The following is a 22,295-nucleotide window of genomic DNA, read 5'->3' on the forward strand; positions in this document are numbered from 1 at the left end:
CTATACAAAAAAGATCTTAATGACCCAGATAATCACGATGGTGTGATCACTCACCTAGAGCCAGACATCATGGAATGCGAAGTCAAGTGAGCCTTAGGAAGCATCTCTACAAACAAAGCTAGTGGAGGTGATGAAATTCCAGCTGAGTTATTTCAAATTCTAAAAGATGATGCTGTGAAAGTGCTACAATCAATAGGCCAGCAAATTTGGAAAACTCAGCAGTGGCCACTGGACTGGAAAAGGTCAGTTTTCATTCCAATCCCAAAAAAAGACAATGCCGAAGAATGTTTCAAACTACCACACAGTTGCACTCATCTCACACGCTAGCAAAGTAATGCTCAAAATTCTCCAAGCCAGACTTCAACAGTGCATGAACCATGAACTTCCAGATGTTCAAGCTGGATTTAGAAAAGGCAGAGGAACCAGAAATCAAATTGCCAACATCCATTGGATCATTGAAAAAGCAAGAGAGTTCCAGAAAAACATCTACTTCCTCTTTATTGACTATGCCAAAGCCTTTGACTGTGTGGATCACAACAAACTATGGAACATTCTGAAAGAAATGGGAATACCAGACCCCCTGACCTGCCTCCTGAGAAATCTGTATGCAGATCAAGAAGCATCAGTTAGAACTGGACATGGAACAACAGACTGGTTCCAAATAGGAAAAGGATTTGGATATAGAATCAAGGTTGTATATTGTCACCCTGCTTATTTAGCTAATATGCAGAGTACATCATGAGAAATGCTGGGCTGGATGAAGCACAAGCTGGAATCAACATTTCCAGGAGAAATATCAATAACCTCAGATATGCAGATGACACCACCCTTATGGCAGAAAGTGAAGAGGAACTAAAGAGCCACTTAATGAAAGTGAAAGAGGAGAGTGAATAAGTTGCTTTAAAACTCAACCTTCAGAACGCTAAGATCATGGCATCTGGTCCCATTACTTCATGGCAAATAAATGGGGAAATAATGGGAACGGTAAGAGACTATTTTTTTGGTCTCCAAAATCACTGCAGATGGTGACAGCAGCCATGAAATTAAAAGGCGCTTGCTCCTTGGCAGAAAAGTTATGACTAACCTAGACAGTATATTAAAAAGCAGAGACATTACTTTGCCAACAAAGTTCGGTCTAGTCAAAGCTATGATTTTTCCAGTAGTCATTTATGGATGTTAGAGTTGGACTGTAAAGAAAGCTGAGCACCGAAGAATTGATACTTTTGAACTGTGGTGTTGGAGAAGACTCTTGAGAGTCCCTTGGACAGCTAGGAGATCAAAGTAGTCAGTCCTAGAGGAAATCAGTCCTGAATATTCATTGGAAGGACTGATGCTGAAGCTGAAACTCCAGTACTTTGGCCACCTGATGATGTGAAGAGCTGATTCATTGGGAAAGACCCTGATGCTGGGAAAGATTGAAAACTGGAGGAGAAGGGGATGACAGAGGATGAGACGGTTGGGTGGCATCACCGATTCAATGGACATGAGTTTGAGTAAACTCCAGGAGTTGGTGATGGACAGGGAGCCTGGCGTGCTGCAGTCCATGGGGTCGCAGAGTCAGACACTACTGAGCATCTGGACTGAACTAAAGAACACCATTGGTGAACTCAAGCCTGGCTTTCCTGGCTTGGGTCGTTCTCTGTTGCTCGGCATGTCAAGTGCCATGTCAAGCGCCATGCCAAGGGCCAACCTCTCTGGGGTCTTTCTGTGTTGTTCAGCTGCTGGTGTTGGCATGTGGGGGAAAAGCGGTTACAGTGATAACTCAGCAATATCCCCTTTCCTCCATGGCTGCCTGGTTTTCCTCCACAGGCATTTCCCACCATGATTTCCTCCCTCACATTCCCTCAGGCTGTCTCCCCACAGTCAACAGTAGACTTTGCCCTCGGGTTGATCTCAAATCCCTACGCTTCACCTCCCAGCCGCTGAACTTTCTAGGGGATTTGTGTCCCTGTCTGGAGTGTGTAGGGCTAAGACATGGATTGTCTCTGTGATTCTCATTCCATTCAGACTGTCACACATCAGCTGCTTCACTCCCCAACAGCCTCAAGTGCTTCTCTGTCCCAAACAATTGCCCTGTTGTGGGGATCTGATCCCTGCTTCAGTTTCCCCAGCCCCTGGGTGCAGGTCCAGTCCTCCTCACTGTCCTCTTTATTCCACTCCTTGCTCATCCTACTGAGTTTTGCATGGGTCTATATGTTCTTTTCCAGTGGTCATGTATTCCTACACACTGTTAGCTGGTGTTTTCTGCAAGACCTTCTGTGTCTGAAGGTGTATTTCTGATGTATCTGTGGAGAGAGATGTACTCCATGTCTACCTACTCCTCCACCATCTTCAGCCCAAAAAATTGTTTTATTTTTGAATATTAAAATATTCATTCTCACACAGTAGCATAATTTTTAAGAAGGAAGGGTTCCTTTTCTTTCTTTTTTTAAATTTTATTTTTAATTGGAGGATAACTGCTTTACATGTTGTGTTGGTTTCTGCCATACAACATGAATCAGCCATAAGTATAGATATATCCTCTCCCTCTTAAGCCTCCCTAGAATAATGGTTCAATGTTTAGACTTCCAAATCTATAGGGGTAGAAAATTTATGATAGCAAAAAGTACATTTAAAACAAACTTTTTTTTTTTTTTGGCTATACTGGGTCTTTGCTATTGTGTATGGACTTCCTCTAGTTGCAGTGAATGGGGTTATTCTTCATTGTGGTTTGTGGGTGTCTCATTGTGGTGGCTTCTCTTGTTGCAGAGCATGGGTTCTAGAGTGTATGGGCTTCAGTGGCTGCAGCATGTGGGTTTAATCGTCCTAGAGCACAGGCTCAGTAGCTGCCTAGTTGCCACATGGCATATGGAATTTTCCCCAGCCAGGGATTGAATTTGTGTCCCCTGCATTGGAAGGAGGATTCTAACCACTCGACCCCAGGGAATTCTGTAATCAAACTTTAATGAAATGTATATGAATGTTAATGGTTTTAAAATAAAATTTCCTCATAAAACCTAATTGAAGTATTTATATAAATTTTTCAAATTAGCACAACATTAGACCCACATCCTGACAGTGCTGGTGTTGAGCAAAAAAATAAAAGCACAATGTGAGAGTGATTAGTTCAGTTTTATTGGGAGTTATGGACTGTAGCCCCTCATGGATCACAGCCTTGTTGTGGTGAAGAGGCTTCTGTAACTCAGTGAAACTATGAGTCATGCTGTGCAAGGCCATTCAAGATGGATGGGCCATAGAGTTCTGACAAAACATGGTCCTCTGGAGGAGGGAATGGCTAACCACTCCAGTACTGTTGCTGCAAGAACTCCATGAACAGTATGAAAAGACAAAAAGATATGACATTGAAAGACAATTCCCTGTAGGTTGGAAGGTTTCCAACATGCTACTGGGGAAGAGTGGAGGGCAATTACTAATAGATCCAAAAGAATAAAATGGCTGGGCCAAAGTAGAAATGATGCTCAGTTGTTGATATGTGTGGTGGTGAAAGTAAAGTCTGATGCTGCAAAGAACAATATTGCATAGGAACCTGGAATGTTAAGTCAACTAATCACAGTAAATTGGATGTGGTCAAGCAAGAGATAACAAGAGTGAACACTGACATCCTAGAAATCAGTAAACTAAAATGGATGGAAATGGGCAAATTTAAGACCATTATATCTACTCCTTTAGAAGAAATGGAGTAGCCCTAGTAGTCAACAACAGAGTCTAAAATGAAGTACCTGAGTACAATCTTAAAAACAACAAAATTATCTTGGTTCATTTCTAAGGCAAACCATTCAACACAACAAAGATCAAACAATGCTAACCCTTCCAAGAGCAACAGAAAACCAACGGAAAACTGCTCCAAAGTTTGTGCGAAGAACAATCAGCCAAATGAAAGCGCTTACAACACAGCAGGGAGAAGGAAACAACAACCCACTCCAGTATTCTTGCTTGGAAAATCCCATGGACAGAGGAGCCTGGCGGACTACAGTCCATGGGGTCACAAAAGAGTGGGACACGATTTAGCGACTAAACAACAACAACACAGCAAGTGAATCTCACAGTGAATCTCACGGATGAAGCTTCCTCCCTGGGGACATCAATATCTGCAGTTTAACCTGCCCTAAGCAGTAGTACACTGGAGAGTGATGAGAATATTCAGAGGGAAAATGGAGAGAGGGGATCTTGGCACCAAGTTGGAGTCGGCGGAAGAGTGAGATGACTGACAGGATAGGGTTGCTGGATTTAGCAAATACGTTTTGGGACATTACTAAGAAATGATTCACCGTTACCTGAAACTCAAATTTAACTGCGCATCCTGTCAACCACTGATGCCAAAGAAGCTGAAGCTGACCCTTTCTATGAAGACATACAGCACCTACTAGAACTAACACCAAAGACGATATCCTTTTCATCTTAGAGTTCAGTTCAGTTCAGTCACTCAGTCCTGTCTGACTCATTGTGACCCCATGAATCACAGCACGCCAGGCCTCCCTGTCCATCACCAACTCCCGGAGTTCACTCAGACTCACATCCATCGAGTCAGTGATGCCATCCAGCCATCTCATCCTCTGTCGTCCTCTTCTCCTCCTGCCCCCAATCCCTCCCAGCATCAAAGTCTTTTCCAATGAGTCAACTCTTCGCATGAGGTGTTTCCCATGAAGTGATGGGACCAGATGCCATGATCTTCGTTTTCTGAATGTTGAGCTTTAAGCCAACTTTTTCACTCTCCTCTTTCACTTTCATCTAGAGGCTTTTTAGTTCCTCTTCACTTTCTGCCATAAAGGTGGTGTCATCTGCATATCTGAGGTTACTGATATTTCTCCTGGCAATCTTGATTCCAGCCTGTGTATTAGAGTGCAAAAGTTGGAAGTCAAAGATACCTGGAGTAACAGGAAAGTTCGGCCTTGGAGTACAAAATGAAGTAGGGCAAAGTCTAACAGAGTTTTTTCAAAAGAACACATTGGTCATACCAAACAACTTTTTCCAACAACACAAGAAATAATTTTACATATCAGTTCAGTTCAGTCACTCAGTTGTGTCCAACTCTGCGACCCCATGAATCGCAGCACACCAGGCCTCCCTGTCCAACACCAACTCCTGGAGTTCACTCAAACTCACGTCCGTAGAGTCTGTGATGCCATCCAGCCATCTCATCCTCTGTCATCCCCTTTTCCTCCTGCCCCCAATCCCTCCCAGCATCTGAATCTTTTCCAATGAGTCAACTCTTCACATGAGGTGGCCAAAGTACTGGAGATTCAGCTTTAGCATCATTCCCTGAACATCACCAAACGGTCAGTACTGAAATCAGATTGATTATATTCTTTGCAGCTGAAGATGGAGAAGCTCTTATCAGTCACCAAAATCAAGACCAGGAGCTGACTGTGGCTTCGACCACCAACTCCTTATTGAAAAATTTAGAGAAACACAAAATTAAATAAAGTAGGGAAAACCACTAGGCCATTCTGGTATGACCTAAATCAAATCCCTTCTGACTATACAGTAGAGGTGATGAATAGATGGTGGGATTGTAAGAAAAAACACTCGAAAACCAGCTGCGGGGTGCGAGGGGAAGCAGTTACGCTAAAGTGGCTGAATCTTTACAGAGAAGCTATTTCCGGTCTCCGCCCTGGGAGGGAGAGGGGGCGGGGGAGAAGGATTAAGGCAGCGAGTTCCGACCGCCAGAGTCCCACAATCCTCTACTTCGGTTCCTCTTCCTCGCTCAAGATGGCGCTGCTCGCGATACATTCCTGGCGCTGGGCAGCTGCGGCGGTTGCTTTCGAAAAGCGCCGGCACCGCCGTGATTCTGATTCGGCCTCTAGTCTCTTTCCGGGGCCCAGGTCCGAAGTGGAGGTCACATCAGCTCCGCGGCTCGGGAACTGCTGGGATCTCTCAGGTGAGATGCCCTTCACTTGGAATGTGTAGGGTGAAGGACAAGGGGACCTATAGGGAAAAGATTGCTCTTGTATTTTTGAGTCAGAGACAGTGCAAAGAAGAAAGGTTGTCAGGGCTGACTTGGAGCAGCATTAGTGAAGGAAATTAGGGTTAGAAATGTGAGGAGAGGGTGAAGAAAATCCTTAGGATACAGTAAGTGGGAACGGGATATAAGGTTTCGGGCAGAGGGCACCTGGAGCACTAGTGACGCTCATAATTGCCAGTTTTTTCTCTGAATTAAAGAGGCAGCGTAGACACCACCATAGTCTTCCCTAGTGCCTCAGACGGTAAAGAGTCTACCTGCAATGCGGGAGAACAGGGTTTAATTCCTGGGTGGGGAAGATACCCTGGAGAAGCGAAATGGCTACCCGCTCCAGTATTCTTGCCTGGACAATCCCACGGACGGAGGAGCCTGGCGGGCCCCAATCCATGGGGTCGCGAAGAGTCGGACACGACTGAGCGACTAACACACACAGATACCATTCCCAGGCAGCTTACTTTTCTAAATGCAAGGAAAACTGGGCTACTTTCCAAAGTTGGTAATAGAGCTTGGGACCAATTTGCCAATGGTTGAGATTTTATTCAGCGGGAAGTAGCAATTTGGAGGGCGCTGGAAGATTACAAGCTACCTATAAACAAGCGGCAAATTGAATTAGCTCCAGTTAGCTCCCTTGCTGACAGGGCTCCTTGATAGACTCAAACCGTAATTATCTCTGTCTCCAAAACATAGACCGCCCTAAATTTATATGTAAACACCTTTATCCTTTGATTTGAAAATAGTGTTCCTGTATGTACACAGGTCATTTTGGAAGCCATAATCGTATCTTTAACTAATGAATGTAGCTGTGGCTACAGTGCATCTTAATATTTGTATTCATTATTATCTCTCATTTTAGAATAGATTTTTAAATTGTTATTTTTATAATGCTTGTACTTCAGTATATCTTTTTATTGTCTATAATTGACAAAAAGCTTAATTGGCACCCCTTGTTCATCTGGATCATTAAAATGTTGTTAGCTTTATATGATAAACAACCTCTTAAGTTTTTATTCTTTGTCAATAAATATTTAAAGCAATTATAATACAGTAGTGCAATGATGGAGGAGGTACAAAGTACTGGAAGAATATACACGAGAGGCATCAAAACTAATCTTGAGGTGGAGAAAATTGCCTTGAGTAACTGATACCTAAGCCAAGATCTGAAAAATTAGAAGTTAGTTAATGAGGGAATAGCATGTGCAAAGGCCCACAGGTGAGAGAGCAAGAACCAGAGTTCATGATAGGAGATGGCAGACTGGGCTAGAGAAGCCAATCAGATCCTTTTATTAAAGTTTTTTTTTAAAGTATTTTGTAGTTGAAATTTGTAACATGTGATCTCTTGGGAACCAGTCTTGTTCTCTAGTCCTCTAATAAGCCAGATGAAGTTAAGATAAAATTTGTAGGACTTTCAGGCTCCAAGAATGAGGTGGAAGGAGAAGTCATTAAGAGTTTCAGAGGAAGTAATGGCAATAAAAAAGTTAGCTTTCTCTTTACATGAACACTATCCCCACAGTTTCCTCCACTCTCTCCTCTATATCCTGCCATTTCCTTTGGTTACCATTTCTGAAGTGTAAAAAGCAAGGAAAAGATGTTACCATTGTTTTCTACTTAAAGGCATGCAACTCTTGCCTCTTTTTTGAAAATGTCAGTTTAACAGGGAGATGAATGATTATAAGGCTCTTAAAGTGGACCCTGATAGAACCTGAGGCAAATTTTCAGATTAATTAGTTGCTTGTGGTTAAGATTACAAAATAAACACTGAGTGCAGAATTTTAGAACAAATCATTAGTATGTATAGTATATTTTAGAGCTGAAAGGAACCTTAGTGCTGTGTTATGAAATCATATTAGTGGTTGGATCAGCACTGTTTTTAAATGAAATTTAGTAGAACAGGAAAGAAAATATCAATGCTTTATACATATTTAGGGAAGTATTGTTTTATGAGTGTATGTGTGTCATTCATTCCTGGGGCTTAGTAGGTGGTGCTAGTGGTAAAGAACCCACCTGCCAGTGCAGAAGACTTAAGAGATGTGGGTTTGATCCTTGGGTGGGGAAGATCCCTTGGAGGAGTGCATGGCAACCCACTCCAGTGTTCTTGCCCGGAGAATCCCATGGACAGAGGAACCTGGCAGGCTGCAGTCCATAGGGTCACAAAGCTTCAGACATGACTGAAGTAACTTAGCACACATGCATACATGATCTCAGCTTTGTCTATTCATCCATCGATGGACACTTAGGTTGTTTCCATGTCTTGGCTATTGTAAGTGATGCTACTGTGAACATGGGGGTGCAGATATTTTTAGAGTTAGTGTTTACATTTCCTTTGTATATATTCCCAGAAATGGAATTGCTAGATCATATGGGAGTTCTTTTTTTTTTTTTTAAGCCAAGCTGTATGTGGTTACAGTGATGTATTGGGAAATGTGTTTTTCACATAGGATTATGCCCTAGAGCTGTGCTGTATAGTGTGGTAGTTGCTAGCTTTAAATTAACTAATTCCTCAGTTGCACTAGTTACATTTTAAAGGCTGAGTAAAAAAAAAAAAAGGCTGAGTAGCCATATAGATATGGAATGTTTCCATTATTATAGAAATTTCTATTGAACGGTACTACTTTAGAAAAGATCATATCCAGGCCTTCTAATTTTGCAGATGAAGAGACTAAGTTCTAATATGGATAAATGACAGCCACTAAGGCCATTCATTTGTTTATTGCCTTTTGTGTGTTAGATATTTATATAAGGGTAATTAAAACTGTGACAGACACTAATCACATAGTGAATATGTGATAATTGTTTAGTCACTGAGTTGTGTCCAACTCTTTCAGTCCCACGAAGCTCCTCTGTCCATGGAATTCTCCAGGCAAGAATACTGGAGTGGGTTGCCATTTCCTTTACCAGGGTATCTTTCTGAACAAGGGATTGAACCTGCATCTCCTGCTTGGCAGGCAGATTCTTTACCACTGAGCCACCTGGGAAACCCATTATCTCATAATTATACTAGACCACTATTCATAGAAGGAAATGCTTAAAAGTTTTTTCTTAAAATGGGAAGATTTCATATGATAAGACCTAAATTACAATGATTATTATACACTTGCCTCTCTGCTATACTAATTAATATTAAAGAACTTAAGAATTTTGAATGATAGAATTTTATATTTATTTCATTAATATTGATATGTTAGAAATTGCATCATATACTTAATCCATAGTGCCTTTTTTTCTGTTTAACGAGTCCTTGACTCTCGATCCTGACACTGATACTTTCTTCATTTTTTAAAAATAATTTTTTATTGAAGTATAGTTGATTTTACAATGTTGTGTTAGTCTCTGCTGTAAAACAAAGTGAATCAGTTATACATATATCCATTATTTTTAGATTCTATTCCCATATAGGTCATTACAGTATTGAGTAGAGTTCCCTGTACTATATAATAGGTTATTAGTTGTCTATTTTTTTAAGCTTTTTATTTTATATTGGAGTATAGCTGGTTAACAATGTTGTGATAGTTTTAAGTGGACAGCAAAGGGATTCAGCCATGCATATATGTATCCATTCTTCCCCAAATTCCCTTCCTACCTAGGCCGCAATATAACATTGAGCAGAGTTCCCTGTGCTACACAGTAGGTCCTTGTTGGTTATCTATTTTAAATATAGCAGTTTGTACATGTCAGTTCCAATCTCCCAGTTTATGCCTACCTCCTTCTCCCTTAGTAACCTTAAATTTGCTTTCTACATCTGTGACTCGATTTCCTTTTCGTAAATAGGTTCATTTGTATCATTTTTTTTAGATTCCACATATAAGCAGTATCACATGATATTTGTCTTTCTCTGACTTCCTTCACTCAGTATGACAGTGTCTAGGTCTGTCCATGTTGCTGCAAATGGTATTATTTTGTTCTTTTTTATGGATGAGTGATAGTCCCTTGTATATATGAACCACATCTTCCTTATTCATTCCTTTGTTGATGGACCTTCAGGTTGTTTCCATGTCCTGGCTGTTGTAAATAGTGCTGCAATGAATATTGGGGTACATGTATCTTTTTGAATTATGTTTTTTCCTGAATATTTGCCCAGGAGCAGGATTGAAGGGTTATATAGTAGCTCTATTTTTAGTTAAGGAACCTCCATACTGTTCTCCACAGCAGCTGCAACAATTTACATTCCCAGTTAATTAAAATTAATTAATTTTTGGTTGAGCTGGGTCTTTGTTGCTGCGTGCAGGCTTTCTCTAGTTGTGGCGAGTGGGGGCTACTCTTTGTTGCAGTGGCTTCTCACTGCAGTGGCTTCTCTTGCTGCAGAGCACGGACTCTACATGCAAGGGCTTCAGCAGTTGTGGCATGTGGACTCAGTAGTTGTGGCTTGTGGACCCCAGGGCATACAGGCTTCAGTAGTTGTGGTGCTGGCTTGCAGGCTCTTAGTGCATGGGCTCAGTAGTTGTGGTGCATGGGCTTGGTTGCTCCACCGCATGTGGAATCTTCCCATACGAGGGATTGAACTCGTGTCTCCTGCATTGGCAGGCAGACTCCCATCCACTGTACCACAAGGGAAGTCCTCTCCAGCATTTATTGTTTGTAGATCTTTTGATGATGGCCATTCTGACTGATGTGAGGTGATACCTCATTGTAGTTTTGATTCTCATTACTGTGATAATTAGTGATGTTGAATATTTTTTCATGTGCCCCTTGGCCACCTGTATGTCTTCTTGGTCTTCCACCCATATTTTCATTTTTTTTTCTATTGAGCTGCATGAGCAGCTTGTGTATTTTGGAGATTAATTCCTTGTCTGTCACATCTCATTCTGTGAGTTGTCCTTTTGTTTTGTTCATGGTTTCTGTTCCTGTGCAAAAAGCTTTTAACTAGGTCCCGTTTGTTAATTTTTATTTTCATTACTCTAGGAAGTGTATCAAAAAAGATCTTGCTGTGATTTATGTCAGAGTGTTCTGGCTATCCTGTCCTCTAGGATAAGAGTTTGAGTGTCTGGCCTTACATTTAGGTATTTAATCCATTTTTTGTTTATTATTATTTATTTGAGTTTATTTATTAAGAAAAAGTTTTTTCTTAAAATGGAAAGATTTCATATGATAAGACCTAAATTATAATGATTATTATACAGTTGCCAGTCTATTATACTAATTCATATTAAAAAGACTTACAAGTTTTGAAAGAATTTTGGATTTATTTCATTAATATTGATATGGTAGAAACTGAGGCATCATATACATAATCCATAGTGCTTTTTAAATCTTTGTTTAATGAGTTCTTAACTCTTGATCCTGACAATGATAATGTACTTTCTTCATTTTTTAAAACATCTTTATTGGGATTAGTTCACATATCTAAAAGTCACCCACTTAAAGTGTACAATTCAATGGATTTATTATATTCAATGGGTTTTAGTATATTCAGCAGTACATACCACCATCACCATAGTCAGTTTTACATTTTCATTGCCTCAAAAAGAAACCTTTTGGCCATCACCCTCATTCCCCCTTCCCCACCAGGCCTATACAACCATTAATCTATATTCAGTCTCTATAGATTTGTCATTCTGGACATTTCACATAAATGGAATCTTTTAATATTCGGCCTTGAGACTGGCTTCTTAGCATTTTGTTTTCAAGGTTCATCCATGTTATGGCATGCATTAAATACTTCATTTATTTTTATAGCTGAATAATATTTGATGATACGGATGTAAGATTATTCATTCATCAGTTGATAGTCATTCAGGTTGTTTCCATCTTTTGTCTGTTATGAATAATGGTGCTTAATATTCATGTACAAGTTTTATATGGACATAATATTTTCATTTCTCTTGGGTGTATACATAAGAGTAGAATTGTTGGGTCATATGGTAATTCTATGTTTAATTCTTTATGAAACTGCCAAACTGGTTTTCAGAGTGACTACAGCATTTTACATTATTGTCAGAAGTGTCTGGGGGTACCAATTTTTCTATATCCTAGCTATTAGTTGTTATCTGACTTTTTTAGTCTAGCCATTTTGGTGGGTGTGAAGTCATGTCTCCTTGTGGTTTTAATTTATATTTCTTTGATAACTAAAGATATTGAGCAACTATCCATGTGCTTATTGGCCATTTGTATGTATTCTTTGGAGAAATGTCAATTCAGGTCCTTTACCCAATGTTTAATTGGATTATTGTTCTTTTTGTTATTGAGATATGAGAGTCCTTATTCTAGGTTCAAGTCCGTTATCAGATATATGCCTTGCAAATATTTTCTCTCATTGTGTGGATTGTCTTGTTCTTCCTTGATAGTGTCCTTTGAAGCACAGAAGTTTTTCATTTTGTTGAAGTCAAATTTATCTATTTTTTTCTTTTATTGCTCATACTTTTCGTGTTATAGCTAAAAATCCATTGCCAAATCTGAGGTAATGAAGATTTACCCTTACGTTTTCTTCTAAGTATTTTATAACTTAATTCTAGTGAGTTACAGAAACATTACTTTTGCGTTGCTCTGGTTCCTTCCCCCACTTTGTTGGTTTACTTCTCTATATATTACATCTATAAATGTTATAGTCCTAACAATATATTGTGATAATTATGACTTTATATAATTTTATGACTTTTAAAGAAGTTGAGATAAGAAAGGAGGGTAAATAAATATTTATGGCTTTTGTTATTTTAACCTTCATATTTGTCATTTCTGGGTCCTTTCATTTGTTCTCTTGTGTTTGAGTTATCATCTGGATTCATTCCTTAGCCCAATACAGCTGTGCTGCCATCCATTTCCTTTGTGCTGTTATTGGCAAGTGTATTGCATCTCTCTATGTTATAGGCTCAACCATACATTATGTAAATATTTTTATATGATTGCTTTTTAAATCAGTACAAAGAAGAAAATAGAAAAAAATGTACATTTATATAGTGTAATGATACAATGAGCCATGCCATGTAGGGCCACCCAAGAAGGACAGGGCATGGTGGAGAGTTCTGACAAAATGTGGTCCACTGGAGAAGGGAATGGCAAACCACTTCAGTATTCTTGCCTTGAGAACCCCATGAACAGTATGAAAAGGCAAAATGATAGGATACTGAAAGAGGAACTCCTCAGGTCAGTAAGTGCCCAGTATGCTACTGGAGATCAGTGGAGAACTAACTCCAGAAAGAATGAAGAGACAGACCCAAAGCAAAAACAACACCCAGTTGTGGATGTGACTGGTGATGGAAGCAAGGTCTGATGCTGCAAAGAGCAGTATTGCGTAGGAACCTGGAATGTTAGGTCCGTGAATCAAGGCAAATTGGAAGTGGTCAAACAGGAGATGGCAAGAGTGAACATCCACATTCTAGGAATCAGCGAACTAAGATGGACTGGAATGGGTGAATTTAACTCAGATGACCATTATATCTACTACAGCGGGCAATAATCCCTTAGAAGAAATGGAGAAGCCATCATAGTCAACGAAGAGTCCGAAATGCAGTACTTGGCTGCAGTCTCAAAAACGACAGAATGATCTCTGTTTGTTTCCAAGGCAAACCATTCAATATCATGGTTATCCAGGTCTGTTCCCTGACCAGTAATGCTGAAGAAGCTGAAGTTGAATGGTTCTTGAAGACCTACAAGATCTTCTAGAACTAACACCCCCAAAAGATGTCCTTTTCATTATAAGGGACTGGAATGCAAAAGTAGAAAGTCAAGAAACACCTGGAGTAACATGCAAATTTGGCCTTGGAAAACAGAATGAAGCAGGGCAAAGGCTAATAGAGTTTTGCCAAGACAATGCACTGGTCATAGAAAACACCCTCTTCCAACAACACAAGAGAAGACTCTACACACGGACATCACCAGATGTTCAACACCAAAATCAGACCGATTATATTCTTTGCAGCCAAAGAGGGAGAAGCTATATACAGTCAGCAAAAACAAGACCGGGAGCTGACTGTGGCTCAGATCATGAACTGCTTATTGCCAAATTCAGACTGAAATTGAAGAAAGTGGGGAAAGACCATTCAGGTATGACCTAAATCAAATCGCTTATGATTATACAGTGGAAGTGAGAAATAGATTTAAGGGACTAGATCTGATAGACAGAGTGCCTGATGAACTATGAACGGAGGTTCATGACATTGTACAGGAGACAGGGATCAAGACCATCCCCAAGAAAAAGAAATGCATAAAAGCAAAATGGCTGTCTGAGGAAGCCTTACAAATAGCTGTGTAAAGAAGAGAAGAAAAAAGCAAAGGAGAAAAGGAAAGATATACCCATTTGAATGCAGAGTTCCAAAGAATAGCAAGGAAAGACAAAAAAGCCTTCCTCAGTGATCAATGCAAAGAAATAGAGGAAAACAACAGAATAGGAAAGACTAGAGATCTCTTCAAGAAAATTAGAGATACCAAGGGAACATTTCATGCAAAGATGGGCTCAATAAAGGACAGAAATGGTATGGATCTAACAGAAGCAGAACATATTAAGAGGTGGCAAGAACACACAGAAGAACTGTACAGAAAAGATCTTCACAACCAAGGTAATCACGATGGTGTGATCACTCACCTAGAGCCAGACATCCTGGAATGTGAAGTCAAGTGGGCCTTAGGAAGCATTACTACAAACAAAGCTAGTGGAGGTGATGGAATTCCAGTTGATCTATTTCAAATCCTGAAAGATGATGCTGTGGAAGTACTGCAGTCAATATGCCAGCAAATTTGGAAAACTCAGCAGTGGCCACAGGACTGGAAAAGGTCAGTTTTTATTCCAATTCCAAAGAAAGGCAATGCCAAAGAATGCTCAAACTACCGCACAGTTGCACTCATCTCACACACTAGTAAAGTAACGCTCAAAATTCTCCAAGCCAGGCTTCAACAATACATGAACTGTGAACTTGCAGATGTTTAAGCTGGATTTAGAAAAGGCAGAGGAACCAGAGATCAAATTGCCAACATCCACTGGATCATTGAGAAAGCAAGAAAGTTCCAGAAAATCATCTATTTCTGCTTTATTGACTATGCCAAAGCCTTTGACTGTGTGGATCACAATAAACTGGAAAATTCTGAAAGAGATGGGAATACCAGACCACCTGACCTGCCTCTTGAGAAAACTATATGCAGGTCAGGGAGCAACAGTTAGAATTGGACATGGAACAACAGACTGGTTCCAAATAGGAAAAGGAGTACGTCAAGGCTGTATGTTGTCACACCCTGTTTTTTTAACTTATATGCAGGGTACATCATGAGAAACGCTGGGCTGGAGGAAGCACAAGCTGGAATCAAGATTGCCGGGAGAAATATCAATAACTTCAGATATGCAGATGACACCACCCTTATGGTAGAAAGTGAAGAGGAACTAAAGAGCCTCTTAATGAAAGTGAAAGAGGAGAGTGAAAAAGTTGGCTTAAAGCTCAACATTGAGAAAACGAAGATCATGGCATCTGGTCCCATCACTTCATGGGAAATAGGTGGGGAAACAGTGTCAGACTTTATTTTTTGGGCTCCAAAATCACTGCAAATGGTGACTGCAGCCATGAAATTAAAAGGCACTCCTTGGAAGAAAAATTATGACCAACCTATACAGCATATTAAACAGCAGAGACATTACTTTGCCAACAAAGGTCCGTCTAGTCAAGGCTATGGTTTTTCCAGTGGTCATGTATGGATGTGAGAGTTGGACTATAAAGAAGGTTGAGTGCCGAAGAATTGATGCTTTTGAACTGTGGTGTTGGAGAAGACTCTTGAGAGTCCCTTGGACTGCAAAGAGATCCAACCAGTCCATCCTAAAGGAGATCAGTCCTGGGTATTCATTGGAAGGACTGGTATTGAGGCTGAAACTCCAATACTTTGGCCACCTGATGAAAAGAACTGGCTCATTTGAAAAGACCCTGATGCGGCGAAAGATTGAGGACAGGAGGAGAAGGGGACAACAGAAGATAAGATAGTTTTATGGCATCACTGACTCAATGGACATGAGTTTGAGTAAACTCTGGGAATTGCTGATGGACAGGGACTCCTGGTATGCTGCAGTTCATTGGGTCCCGAAGAGTCAGACTCAACTGAGCGACTGTACTGAACTTAACTTTCAAGATTTTCCCCCTTTTTTTGGCTTTCATTGTTTTTACTGTAATGTGTCTATGGATCTCTTTGCAGGTTTCTGTTGACTAAAAAAGATACAGTCGTGAGAATTGCCAGTTAAGTTTTATTTGGGGCAAAATGAGGACTGCAGATGGGGAGTCAGCACCTCAGATAGCTCTGAGAGACTTCTCCAGTGAGGCAGAGAGGGAAGGTAAATATATAAGATTTTGCTGAAGGGGGGAGTTCTGTGCAATCAAGCACTCATTTTGCAAAAGGTTTTCTGCTAGTCACAAGGAGCTGATGTCATCCTGAAGGGATTTAGTGCTTTTCTAGATATGAGGAGATGCAAAGATTGGGGTCTTAAAACCAGTTCCTGAAAATATCTATCTATAGAGACTTGTTCCATCAGTTTTCCTGGAGGACAGAGTGCCTCACTTTCCACCCTGAATTCCGTTCAGGGAGTGTCAAAGGTCAGCAGCTGCAGCAGCACAGGCAGATGGCAAATGTCCTTCTTGTTGTTCAGTTGATGGTGAATGCAGTTGGCAAGTGCCAATTTGTAGTTGACAGGCAAATGCTAATTTGTAGTTGACAAGGCCTCCTGATGGTAATAAATTCTACCATACTTTGGGAGGCATTTCATGACCATTTTGTCCCACATTGCTAGAAGGCTCATTCCTAGTTCTCGAGAAGATTTTGCTGATAGGTCACTCAATGTGCTATTACTGGACCAAGTTTTAATAGTCAAAGATCTCTGGACACCTGTCTTCTAGTTATGGTTCAGGAAAATATTCCCTCTCATTAACATCCTCCCATATCTAAAGCTACACTGTTACAGTCATTGATCACATACTGGGCTAAACATTTGATCAACTGCTTCAAGTCTAGTCATCATCATTTTTGTTGGAGGCTCAATCATACACTTGGTAATACAAGAATCAGTGTATGTATTATCTTGTAAAAACAGTCAAGATGCAAATAATATAATTAATAACATTAATGGAATTATAGGTAAATGTTTCAGTCATGAGCCTCCCACACCAAACCAGTTTTTTAAAAAGATGATCAAGACTAGGGAATGGGTCACTCAAGGCAGAAATCTGATTTTTCATGCAGTTCATCAAATGTGTTACATTAGAGGATTCATCAGGTATGAAAACACAGCATTCAGTTTGAATTATGGCACAGGTGCCTCCCTAAGATGCTGTAAGGATGTCAAGGGCCATGCAGTTTTGTAGCATTGCCTTCCTTATCATAGAGAGCTCAGAGTTCAGTAGGCTAATAGCCTGGTTACTATTGTTTAAAGCTTGTTGAGTGAAAGTTGTTAAGGCTTCAGTGTGGTCAATTACATTTCCCAGTCCTGTTGAAGGCACAAAAAATAGCTGCTAAATGGTCATACTGGTAGAATACAGATCTCTTGACTCATCAGACTCGTATCAATGGTAGATTATCTGGGGTTACCTCTAATTTGTTTTATATATAATCTTGAGTTCAGGGGAATCCCAGACTACACCTTCCTATCCATCCCAGTAGATGCCAAGGCCATAAATTAATACCACAATCTGTCAAGTTCCATTAGATGCAATCCAGTGAATCCCTGATTGCCTGACCTTATCAGTTCTGTACCAATCACTGTCTCTAAGGTAATAAGGCACCAGCCTAGTTTCATAATGTTACTAACTTGATCATTCTTAGTATGATTTCATTGTTTCCAACATAGAAGAGCTTTTAAACTTAAATGACCATAGCCTGGTGTTAACTATGTAGATTCATCCCATAATTGTGAGTGTTTTCCTTTTAGTAGGTGAGAGGTTACAGTTTTTGATTGAGACTTAGCTTGTTGCTCTGATTGTGACTCTTGGGAGTCCTTGGACTGCAAGGAGATCCAACCAGTCCATTCTGAAGGAGATCAACCTTGATATTTCTTCAGAAGGAATAATGCTAAAGCTGAAACTCCAGTACTTTGGCCACCTCATGCGAAGAGTTGACTCATTGGAAAAGACTTTGATGCTGGGAGGGATTGGGGGCAGGAGGAGAAGGGGACAGAGGATGAGATGGCTGGATGGCATCACTGACTCAATGGACGCGAGTTTGAGTGAACTCCAGGAGTTGGTGATGGACAGGGAGGCCTGTCGTTCTGCGATTCATGGGGTCACAAAGAGTCGGACACGACTGAGCGACTGAACTGAACTGAAGAGAAAACTTAAATCTATGGCCAGGGTCAGAACAGATATTATTAATTGGCCAGGTGACAGGATGCCATCTAGTAATATCATGAGTAGACAGAACAGGACTGAACTGTCTTCTAAAATAAATTTCCTAGGGGCAGTCCAGTCAGAGCTTTGGAGGGGGAAATCCACCAAAGTAACCCAGAAGTACTAGACATACATAATTAGCCATAAACCCAGTAATTGGATTGAGTTTTAAAACTAGCATAGTCTCATGTCCAGGAGAAGGTAATGGCACCCCACACCAGTACTCTTGCCTGGAAAATCCCATGAACGGAGGAGCCTAGTAGGCTGCAGTCCATGGGGTTGCTAAGAGTTGGACACGAGTAAGCGACTTCACTTTCACTTTTCACTTTCATGCATTGGAGAAGGAAATGGCAACCCACTCCAGGGTTCTTGCCTGGAGAATCCCAGGGACGGGGGAGCCTGGTGGGCTGTCGTCTATGGGGTCACACAGAGTCGGACACGACTGAAGCAACTTAGCAGCAGCAGCAGTCTCGTGTCCATGATAGAAAAGGTTTGATTTATAAGCAAAGGTCCAAGAAGTCAAGAAAACATTATAAATGATCATATGAATCAGGGCGAACATTTTGGGCAAGCTCTCTACCTCTGATGTCGTTGTTTTCTCGTCCTGGTGTGAGTGTAGCTCCTCCTCTATTCAAGTGTGATTTTAAAGTGAGTTTGAGATCAGCAGTCCTGTCTACAGTTCAGTTTTGTGTCTGGGCCCTTTTTAAGTGTGAAATATGAACCCAAGAATCAGTTTTCCTTCAGTTTCACTGTGCATGAGATAGTTAAGAGTACTTGATAAAAAGTCTTTCCATCCGGGTTGGAGACAGTCCCTTAAATTATGTCATTTTCTAGTCCTAGTTGCAGGTTGTGAGACATTTGATCTTCATCCAAAGATAGATTGCTGAGATGAGCTTCAAAACCAAACTTAGGATGTCCTTTAATAAGTCAATTAAGTTTTATGTTAATATACCATAACAGCAAAGAACTATCCAGGAAATGAGTTTTAGCAGATACAGACCTCCACTAACTGGAATTTAATGTTAATTGAAACAGCTTTTTCTCCCTAAAATTATCATTGTTTTTACCAGATATAACCAAATTAAAACTAGTTTGTTTGTGAAATAAATCTGGATTCAGTAAACTTTGCCTAATGATTTTATAACCATAATTGATCATGGACATCCTTTTTTTGCCTTGCTAAAACTTTTATAAAGTCTGTGGATACCTTATCTTTGACAAAGGAGGCAAAAATATACAATGGAGATGCTAGGAAAACTGGTCAACCATGTGTAAAAGAGTGAAACTAGAACACTTTCTAACGCCATACACAAAAACAAACTCAAAATGGTTTAAAGATCTAAATGTAGGACCAGAAACTATAAAACTCTTAGGGGAAAACATAGAACACTCTCTGACATAAATCACAGCAAGATCCTCTATGACTCTCCTCCCAGAGTAATGAAAATAAAAACAAAAATGAACAAATTAAACTTAAAAGCTTTTACACAACAAAGGAAACTATAAGCAAGGTGAAAAGGTAGCCTTACAGGATGGGACAAGATAATAGCAAATGAAGCAACTGACAAAGACTTAGTATCCAAAATATTCAGGCACCTCATGCAGCTCAATACCAGAAAAATGAACAGCCCAATCAAAAATTGTGCCAAAGAAGGAAACAAACGTTTCTCCAAAAAAGACATACGTAATAATAAACACATGAGAAGATGCTCAAAAACACTCATTATTAGAGAAATGCAAATCAAACCACAATGAAGTATCATCTCATGCTGATCAGAATGGCTGCCATCGAAAAGTCTACAAACAATAAATGCTGAAGAGGGTGTGGAGAAAAGGGAACCCTCTACACTGCTGGTGGGAATGCAAACTGGTACTGCCACAAGGGAGTACAGTGTGGAGATTCTTTAAAAAACTGGAAATAGAACTGCCATACAACTCAGCAATCCCACTGCTGAGCATAAATACCAAGAAAACCAGAATTGAAAAAGACACATGTACCCCAGTGTTCATTGCAACACCATTTACAATAGCTAGGAGATGAAAGCAACCTAGATGTCCACTGGCCAACGAATAGATAAAGAAGTTGTGGTATATATACACAATGGAATATTACTCAGCTATAAAAAGAAACGCATTTGAGTGTGTTCTAATGAGGTGGATGAAACGAGCCTATTATACAGCCAGAGAAACACCAATACAGTATATTAACGCATATATATGGAATTAGAAAAATGGTAACGATGATCCTATATACAAGGCAGCAAAAGAGACAGATGTAAAGAACAGACTTTTGGACTCTGTGGGAGAAGGCGAGGGTGGGATGATTTCAAGAGAGTAGCATTGAAACGTGTATTACCATATGTAAAATAGATGACCAGTGCAAGCATGAAGCAGGGTACTCAAAGCTGGTGTTCTGGGACAACCCAGAGGGATGGGGTGGGGAGGGAGATGGGAGGAGCGTTCAGGATGGGGGGGACACATATGCACCCATGGTTGATTCATGTTGGTCATGTATGGTAAAAACCATCACAATATTGTAAAGTAATTATCCTCCAATTAAAATAAGTTAATTAAGAAAAAGAATCTCAGACTGAACTTGTTTTTTTCTTTTTTTTAAATCCTCTCAGGGCTAGGAAAGTCACACCAAAGGCTTATCACAGATTTTGCTTGACAGATCTAGGTGAATTCCTCCCTTCTCAAGGTCTCCAAAGTTTCTTGAGCTTTCTGTACCTGTTAGTGAGATAGCCTTCCTAAGTTATCTGATAAAGGTACTGGAAACCTAAGAGTTTCCAATCTCTGAAGGGATCAGATAGAAAAGATAATGTTTCAGTTTTGCTTACAAAAATATCATTTTACCAAATTGCTGTAAGTTATATGAGGGGAAGGTTTCCTTATAGCCGGAAAACACAGATTCAAACCAGTAATTTTTCAGGTAGAAGCCATAAAAGTTATAAGCATATTCACCAGTTCATTCAGTCCTTTTGTTAATCTTTGTGAAGCCATCAGGTTTCCCTTGAGAATCCTTTAATGTCTTACCCAGTTCAGAAACTTGAATTTATCCAAAAGTCCTTTCTGTAAATCTTCTTGAAAAGGAAGCAATATTTTGAAAGCTGTGACAAAAATTTAAGATATAACTAGAATTATGACTGATAATATTTTACCAGGACATATCAGAATTTCAGGAACTCCATATAATTTCTAGGATATCAGTAACATTTACCATCTAATATAACCTGAGATTTATTACTCATTTGACAATCAGTTCAGTTCAGTCACTCAGTCGTGTCTGACTCTTTGCCACCCCATGAATCACAGCACACCAGGCCTCCCTGTCCATCACAATCTCCCAGAGTTCACTCAGACTCACGTCCATCGAGTCCGTGATGCCATCCAGCCATCTCATCCTCAGTCATCCCCTTCTCCTCCTGCCCCCAATCCCTCCCAGCATCAGGGTCTTTTCCAATGAGTCAACTCTTCGTATGAGGTGGCCAAAGTACTGGAGCTTCAGCTTCAGCATCATTCCTTCCAAAGAAATCCCAGGGCTGATCTCCTTCAGAATGGACTGGTTGGATCTCCTTGCAGTCCAAGGGACTCTCAAGAGTCTTCTCCAACATCACAGTTCAAAAACATCAATTCTTCAGTGCTCAGCCTTCTACACAGTCCAACTCTCACATCCATACATGACCACAGGAAAAACCATAGCCTTGATTAGACGGACCTTAGTTGGCAAAGTAATGTCTCTGCTTTTGAATATGCTATCTAGGTTGGTCATAACTTTTCTTCCAGGGAGTAAGCGTCTTTTAATTTCATGGCTGCAATCACCATCTGCAGTGATTTTGGAGCCCCAAAATAAAGTCTGACACTGTTTCCACTGTTTCCCCATCTATTTCCCATGAAGTGATGGGACCAGATGCCATGATCTTCGATTTCTGAATGTTGAGCTTTAAGCCAACTTTTTCACTCTCCTCTTTCACTTTCATCAAGAGGCTTTTTAGCTCCTCTTCACTTTCTGCCATAAGGGTGGTGTCATCTGCATATCTGAGGTTATTGATATTTCTCCT

General features: G+C 40.2%; 1 protein-coding gene across 1 annotated transcript in view; it reads left to right on the top strand.

The window, feature by feature from the left end:
• Positions 1-5,688: 5,688 nt before the first annotated feature.
• ABCB7 (ATP binding cassette subfamily B member 7) overlaps positions 5,689-22,295 on the top strand; it is a 143,170-nt gene continuing 126,563 nt past the window's right edge. Inside the window, 2 exon segments of the mRNA XM_005700613.3 lie at positions 5,689-5,778; positions 5,780-5,878. Of these exon segments, the coding sequence (XP_005700670.1) occupies positions 5,710-5,778; positions 5,780-5,878 (168 nt within the window). The 5' untranslated portion in view covers positions 5,689-5,709.

The sequence above is a fragment of the Capra hircus genome (assembly GCF_001704415.2).
Source record: "Capra hircus breed San Clemente chromosome X unlocalized genomic scaffold, ASM170441v1, whole genome shotgun sequence".
NCBI lineage: Eukaryota > Metazoa > Chordata > Mammalia > Artiodactyla > Bovidae > Capra > Capra hircus.